This window comes from Pungitius pungitius, chromosome 7 (assembly GCF_949316345.1).
Source record: "Pungitius pungitius chromosome 7, fPunPun2.1, whole genome shotgun sequence".
Taxonomy (NCBI): Eukaryota; Metazoa; Chordata; class Actinopteri; order Perciformes; family Gasterosteidae; genus Pungitius; species Pungitius pungitius.
In genome coordinates, this window is record NC_084906.1 from 608214 (window position 1) to 616651 (window position 8438).

General features: G+C 42.7%; 1 protein-coding gene across 1 annotated transcript; it reads left to right on the forward strand.

Annotated features, from left to right (window-relative positions):
- The first annotated feature begins 85 nt into the window (after positions 1-85).
- sass6 (SAS-6 centriolar assembly protein) lies at positions 86-7597 on the forward strand. The gene is made up of 17 exons (XM_037469012.2): positions 86-339; positions 408-496; positions 1043-1103; positions 1190-1269; positions 1374-1478; positions 1714-1882; positions 2140-2217; positions 3213-3332; positions 4394-4585; positions 4670-4864; positions 5038-5127; positions 5267-5446; positions 6009-6090; positions 6668-6771; positions 6843-6904; positions 7023-7114; positions 7219-7597. Exons 2-17 carry the CDS (start codon positions 435-437, stop codon positions 7269-7271), a joined length of 1725 nt encoding a protein of 574 aa, XP_037324909.1. The 5' UTR covers positions 86-339; positions 408-434; the 3' UTR covers positions 7272-7597.
- Positions 7598-8438: the final 841 nt, after the last annotated feature.

The window sequence follows — 8438 nt, forward strand, 5'->3', positions numbered from 1 at the left end:
GACAGGCAAGTCGCAGCCGAGTCGCACCGGAAGTGACGTATGCGGTCGACGAATGTGTCCTTAAGCGACTTTGGTACGCAGCTCGTGTACCGAGTCTATTCTCCCGAGAACGCTTGTCCGTTCTCGCCGCCTATCGCCGGTATTGAGAGAGGGCTTGAGACTCGACTATCCCGTTTGTTCCACCTCCGGCCACTAGGCGGCGGGGGGCGGCCGGATGTTTACAAACGAGCCATAAAGCTCAAGAAGAAGATCACTCAAGTTCTGTTTCCAGGGGGATTCATTGGCGGCCGAAAAGCGCGAAATCAAAAATCCTCCACGAATGACAACTAACGAGTGAAGGTCCGTGTAATGAAAGCCATCGCGTCTCATACCTACGAATATGTATTAACGATCAGTTTACTCCGCAGCAAAGACTTGTTTAGGTCGAATACAACATGGAGGAACTATTCAGCAAGTGCTTACAAGTGATCGTGCGCTCCGGGGACTGCGAGGAAAGGTGAGAGTGCGAACATCGACGGAGATGCCAACAAAAGCCATCTGACTTCATACGTCATATACACACCCCAAGGGTAGTTAACCTGTAACTTTCCTCAGCTAATTGGATAATGTTTTTTGGGGGTAGATTCGTACGTCCCTACTGGTTTGCATTTTGGAGATTTTCAGCATGTTTGTGAATGTGTGACGAATCAGGCGCCCGAGGCAAAAAACAGCTGCTGCTGTTAAGTAAACAACAACACCCAAGCGAAGGCAAAAGCAGTAGGTTAAACAAAGTGGGGACGTAATCAATGTTTATAACTTTACCACTTCGACATGACCTGATAATAAGGCCAATTCAGTCACTATATTTATATATAGTAGTAATAAATAAAACATATTTTCCAACACTTAATGAATGGCATTAATACTATTAAACTATAGCAAGATAGATTTCACTCCCAACATATCCAACATATTTATTTCCAAAAATCCCCCCCCCCCCCCCCGCAGCAGCAGGGCAGAGATTTGAAGTACTTTGTCAGTTTTTACTTCCTTTTTTTTACAGGAAAGCCAACATTCGTGTCACCATTGAGCTTCATTTGACAAACAGTCCAGTACACAAAAGGGTGAGTAGCAGGTCTGCATAATATTACTGATAGTCTTAGTTGTCCGCTAAATAATTTGAACCTTGATGTTATTACTACGTTTCTAGGATCTTCTAGTGAGACTGACCGATGATACTGATCCATATTTTCTTTTCAACCTCTCTATATCTGAAGATGATTTCCAAAGGTAAGCACTGGTAGAACTCATTCAATTACAAAGATCATTGCTTAAACTCAGGATGTCATTTCTTTGTCTTTAATGTTGTCTTTTTTTTACTATTGCTTGTGTAGCTTGAAAGTCCAACAAGGTCTCCTGATAGACTTTGCATCATTTCCTCAGAAGTTTATTGACCTCCTTAATCTATGTTATTCTGAGCAAAAGTCAGACATTCCAAGGTAGGAAGAAAACGCCACTCACATCACACTGTTCTGTTTATGTAAGGATTTATATATCCTAATAATTTCATTTCTCTTGCATAAAGAAAAAGCCTTGATTTGGATGACTATTTTTGTTGCATAATCCTAGACACTCATGTGGTTCACGTTTTATCAGTGGGCGTGACAAGACATTGGAGGTGTCCAGTCAAACAACCATAAACTCTACATGACTGCCTTGTTGATTTTTCCACAGGTTTCTCCTGCATTTGTCCCGTCAGTCTCTAGTGGTTGAAGGCCCTGCTAACCTCAGTGTTGTAGAGACAAATGCATTCAAACACCTCAACCACTTGTCTTTGAGGCTTGTTCACGGCTCTGATAAAGATATTAAAGACTATCTGGCAGAGTGTCTCTGCTCTCTCAAGGTTGGCTCATTCGTGGAAACACTTTTTGACTGTACTCCGCTTGTTGTTTGTGAATTTCAGTCATATTCGTTTCAGTTTATTCAATACCATAATACTTGTATGAGATCTTGGCAAATGCATAGATAGAAATGTCTTCTAATTGGAAATCAACAGTTTTTTACAAAATAGCTAAGGTAATAGTTTGAGTGAAATCCTCTAATCAAAGCACCCATAATGCATTTCACCCAAGCCTTTTTGTCCTTTTGTAAATGTTTCAGGCTGAGAAGCAGGCCCTGGAGGTCAAGCTTCAGACGACTGAGGAGGATCTGTCCAGGCAGCTGAGTTATGCCCAGCAGGTTAGCTTTGATCTGCTCATTCATACCTTCACCTTGAAACTCTAAAGAAACATTCAACGTTCACATACTATTAAAACTTTTCGTAAGTTCTGCTAAAATTGAATTAAAAATTGGAAAAAGTAATTTATACTTATTACCTTTTAAAATGTTCATAACGATTGGGTCTTGCTTGGGCAACTTTTTCAAGCATGTGATTGTCAGAGCCTCTGAGATTTTGCCTGTACACATGCAGCATCCTCTGTCCCCAAACCCTCACATCGGCACAGGAACAACTCCCCAAAATATGAAAAAACCCTTCAAAGGGGAAAAAGGGAGGAAACCTTAGTGAGAAGGTCAGAGGAGGATCCCTCTCCTGGGATGGACAGACTGACATGGATGTCATGTGTACAGAATCAACAATGTAAAAGATGTACAATACATTCAACTCTAACAGAGATGATACAAGTAATTGCAAGTAGCAGAACAAGTGTACAACAGGACCACTGCAGGGACAACCTCCATCAGATAGAACCACCATCAGGTAGAACCTCCACCAGATGTCCCCCGGCAGTCTAAGCCTAGAGCAGCTTAACTAAGGGCTGGTCCAGGCTAACCTGAGCCAGCCCTAACTATAAGCAATATCAAAGAGGAACGTTTTAAGCTTCATCTTAAATGAACTGACCGAGTCTGCCCCCCGGACTGAAAGTGGAAGCTGGTTCCACAAAAGAGGAGCTTGATAACTGAAGGCTCTGGCCCCCATCCTACTTTTTAAAACTCTAGGAACCACAAGTAGCCCAGCATCTACGGAGGGCAGAGTAGGACAACAAGCTCTTTAAGATAAGACAAGTGCCTTGATTTAACAGGGACTGATTGGAAGGTGGCATTGTGTACATTAGCTGCTGTTATCAGTGTGTGAATGCTGACATGAAGGGTTTAAGCCCTTTTACTGTTTACTCCACTTACTGGAGCGGTTGAAAAAGAAACGGTTTCGTTCATAACCTGTGTGTTTTTCTCAGACGCTGTCCGAGAAGACAAAAGAGTTGGACAAACTGCGTTCAGAGTGGACAAGTCAGACCAGCTCTCTTTCCAGCCGCCATTGTCATGAGTTACAATCAGAGAGGGAGAAGGCTGCAGAGGTAAGACTCCTCTGCAAATGCCCTTGTGTGACCAGTGGTTGCCAAACACAGGGGGTTGCTAGTGGGGGCTGTGGCTTCATCACCCACCACCCCAAAAATGTGCAGCATCAGAGAGATGGCTAAAACCACAGTGCGACACAGAGAAGAATCCTTATGTCTGAACATGGTGTTTGTTATGGACAATCTGTGACTTGCACAGAAGTCCAATAAGAAACAAAGCTCAGGGAGGCCGATCCTCCCAATCAGGTCTCTCCAGGTATCTCCATCCTCGCCCACGTGCACATTCAAGTCTCCCAATAGGACTACGGAGTCCCCTACTGGAGCCCTATGCAGGACTCCATTCAGGGTCTCCAAGAAGGCCGAATACTCTGAGCTGCTGTTTGGTGCATGTGCACAGACAACAGCCAGGGTTAATTATCATACACAATCGTTCATTAGACTTCAACAGTAAACACAAAGACCACAAAACGTGCTGATCTATCAGCGCACGTTGGCAGGGTTTGCTGTGGGTCCTCGGGTCACTTTGAGTTAACTTGGCATCCGCGCCGTACTTTGTTATTGATTTAGTAGAAAAGGGGGCACATCCATCCAAAGGTGCCGCTGTCTTCACTGTTGCTTTTGGAGTCTTTGGAAAATGTTTGGTTTCTTGCCTTTTAACACACAAGCACTGGGAGTTGGGACTGGCCGAACCCCTCTAGAAGCAGAACTTGGGTCTACTGGCATCGACGAAAGCCCAACGAGAAACAAAGTTGACTGGAGATACTGTAGTCTCACCCTCTTCCTTTGTTGACCCTTCTTTCAATGCGGCGTGCTGCCAATTGACTCGTGGGCCAATGGTTGGCCTTCGTTCAAAACGACGTAGCTTCCAGACAAATCCACACAGTTCTGCTGTACCTTTTAATGACTGGGAAGGAGAACCCATTTACCCAACAAATATCCATGTCCTTTTAATGTTTTTAATGCAAATAACCCCTAGATTAAAATATTCCAGGCCTATCATAAATCTAGTGTTTGATAGTTGTGAATCGGTGATCGTAGTGCGTTCTAAACACGGTGTGTAGTTACAGAGCAGACTCCAGCAGCAGACGGAGCTGCTCCGTCGGGAGCTGGAGTCGTCTCACAGAGAGAGCAGCCAGCAGCTCCACAGCAGGCTCACCGAGCTGGAGGCCTCCAGCAGAGAGTTGACGGAGCGGAAATACAAGAACGAGTCCGTCATTAGAGACCTGAAGATCAAACTAGCGGGTGCAGAGGAGGTAAGTTAAAAACCTTCTGTTCCATGTTCTAGTGTTATTCGGTCCACCTCTAATAGAAAACTGTCTTGGTGCTCCTGTGTGTAGGAGTGCCAGCGGTCCAAGCAGCAGATCCTGTCTCTCAGAAGGGAGAACAGCTCTCTGGACACAGACGTCCATGACAAGGAGCGCTCGGTGAGCCAGCTCCAGATGAGAGTGGCTGTTCTGGAACAGGAGGTCAAAGATAAGGACCAGCTCATGCACCGCTCAAAGGAGGTGCTGGAAGCTACTCAGCAGCAGAAGGTAGGAATATTGTCTGAAAAGACAAAAGCAGGCAGAAGCAAATCATTTTGGGGAGTTTGGGCTTTGTATACTCCCTGATGTATTAGTTGTTATTCCTTCCATGTGTGAGGATTATATAGTGTCTAATTCTGTTTTTATATATCTAATTTCTATGTTTTTCTCCTTTGTTTTAGGAATCTATGGAAGAAAATGCTGAAAGTAAAGAACTTCAGATTAAAAAACTTGAGGCAACAGTGAGATCACTGTCTGAGGAGCTGATCAAGGTTTGCTATGTGTTATAAAGACCACATCATCACCCCATCACTGTGCATCCCTGACTGCCTCTGTGGAATTTATAACTGCACCTTACGTGTCATCTTCCCTTTCTGGTGTCCTACTACCTTCCATTCCCTGTGAAACCAGGCTAACGGGATCATCAAGAAGCTGCAGGGAGAGGTTCGAGGCCTTGTTGGAAAAATAAAAGTGAAAAACTCTGTGACTGTGTCACAGGAGAAGCTCCTCCAAGACACATCAGGGAAACTTGAGAGTGTTGAGAAGGATTTACAGAGCACCCAGCAGCGTCTGGTCACCACAGAAGAGCAGGTATATCTGCGTTTCTCCTCGTAGCTTTCTTCTTTCAACCCAAGCATCACCACGTCTCCAAAACGGAGCCAGAACCGCCTCCCCAACAGGAACCATGTGTACTCATCACAACCGATTTATTAATGCTTCGCACAATCTCCACTTATCCGTTGGGTAGATCAGGTAGATGATGTTTAGCCTGCTCTCTCCATGTTTTATACAACTTCAATCCGGTTTCTTATACCATGTTTTAAAAGTATTGTTTGAGCACCAGGAAACACCAAACGATATTTAACCATAGTGCATAATTGTAAACATCAAAAACATACTTTCTTGGGGCCTAATTGAATTGTAGGGAAACACTGTACCTTTTGGAATTCTCATTGTTAGTTTAAATATTTTCTCACTTTTTTATGTAAACAAGACTTTACAAACTTTTTGGTCATGGAAATTGAGTTTGAAGTCATGGAAATCCATTGGTAAAAATGAGTATGAAGCCTGCTGAAGGAACATCAGCTGCAGGCCAGGTGTTCTCGTAACACACAAGATGCATTTTGATATGAACTGGAATTGTGTTTTACAGGTTTCAAAACTAAAGGAGCAGTTGGAGACGACGGTTCAGAAGCTAAACGAAAGCAGAGAGGTGCTGAAGACAAATGAGAATGGTAAGAAAGCTCATAGTTCATGGATGTGACCATAAAAATCAAGTTTAGGTTTTAAAGCGATGGAGCCATTCGATAAGATCAGACATGTTGGAAGACACATGGTATAAGAACTTGTGTTTTTAAATGTCTACCGCTTCTCCCTCATTTAACATCCAGCAGTTGCACAATTCTTTTTATTGACTGATTATTGCGAGACGTCTCCAGTTAAAAGTCCTCATATGTGGGAGTGACTCGTGTGGGTGGAGACTAGCTCCACCCTTCAATCCAAGGAGCCGCTCCACTAGGCTGCATGTTGTCTTGGTTAAATAATGACAAATGACCGTGCTTATACTGTACTACTTGGCTTCCAGCTATTTGCCCTTAGGATTTGGTATGAGAACTAAGTCACTTGCATTGATACAATCCTCCATTTCAATACAATTATTAACAAATATTAATGGTAACGGGGATCCACCATGAGATTGTGGTAAATATTGACTGCAAAGGGCAGATAAGTTATCCTTTTCCCGAGTGTGAATGTTCTTTACAATCTAGTTTTAGGCATTAAAGATCAAATGTCCCTTCTTTTGTTCTACAGTTATAAATTGGCTCAACAAGCAGCTCAATGAAAAGCAGCTCTCCAGGACGTCTCCTGAGCGTTTGGACCGACCTTCCCTTCCATCCACAGCAGCAGTACTGAAGGTACGCCGTACTTCAAATGAGCACATTCCTTCAAAACCACCAACTAAATGAATGATGCACTTTTGTCTCAGACAGGGAAAAGTGTCCCATCTCCTGCTGATCAGAGATCAGTGCTGCAAACCATCAGACACATGTAAGCGGTGTATTCTTTGTTTTCACTGTATATACTTTACACTACATGTTGGTTTCTTATTCCCTGGTTCATGGCAGCCATATTTGAGTCACTTGCATTGTATTGTTGTCGTACTCAGTGGAGACCCTGCAGGTCTGGACTCCAAGTACTTTGAGAAGAGAGATGACAGCATCCCGGTCTATGGTCTGTCGTCTAGTGTGTATCACAAAGGTAAGGTTAGAATTTCACAATAACTGCTGTACAGCAACACATTAGCATGGAGACCCCAAGACCCCAATAGTCTTTTGACTGACACGTCCTTCTTTTCTTTGCAGAGTTTTGTCAGCAAACCAAGCCCTCTGTAGCTTCCGCTTATTTCTCTGCGTGAAGAAGAAGCAATTAGAGTCATGACATCAGAGTTTCAATTCCAATCCGGTTGCATATTCCTAAAGTCCTAATCTGTGAGTGACCTGTGTTCAATTCACTGCTTAATGTGTGCTTTTGTTCGCACCTTTGTGAATGCTGGATTCCAGTGATCATGGAGAATTCTTTCAATTCAAATTTTTACTTATAAAGTTCGCTATCCGTATATATGTTTGTGTTTTTTATAATAATAAAATGTTTCAATTGTTATTGTTGCCGGTAGCGATTTTAGGGATTGTGTGAAATAAAAGTATTGATGCATTCAGTATTTGTTGAGCTTGTTAAAGAGTCTTCTAATAGCAGAATCTAGGAAGTAATTAAATATTTGTGTGGTACACGACACACATCTCAGGAAACGCTGCATTGTTTAGTGGAGTAAAAATACCATTCATATTACACAGTGAACATGAACGAAGAAGCTGACGAGACCGTGTCGGGTGGCCCCGTGAATGGGAAATCTTCTTATAATAAACACACGGATGGAAGCGTCGATAAGAGCGTGGTTGTGTGCAAGCTGTGCAACAAGGAATTCACATCGAGCCTCAAGTATCACCTCAACGCAACACAATTAGCAGCTAGCGTGGACGCACAAGGACCCACACCCAACCCACACTGCACCAGATGACTGGTTTAAGGACCAGGGTAACTAAGTCCACGTCTGAAAAAATAACCAATGTTCTGAATGTACTTGAAAGTATTGGTCTGCTTAAAAAACATAGTTTACAGAAGGTCTACTTACCTTTAGGGTTAGGCGATTCATTTTGATTAATTAATTACAAAGCCTCTAATTAGATTAATATTTTTAATCGAGTCCCGGCCCTAATAATATATTATATATATAATGACCTTACATATATTTTTTATAATAATTTTTTACCTATTTAAAAAAAATCTTTTCTTTTTTGACCCTACATATTTTGACTTTTTTCACAATATTTTTTCCCATGACATGACTGGAATGATCTTAGATGGAGCAACCTACATGGGTTCAACCCTCAAGGGACATGGTGGCTCTTCCTAAATCCTTTTTTAGTTTTGGGTAACTGACATCTATAAAAAATCATAATGGGATATTGCCCCAGAGACGGATTGGTGCATCTTGGAGGATCAACCATGCTATTCATCCTTCCTG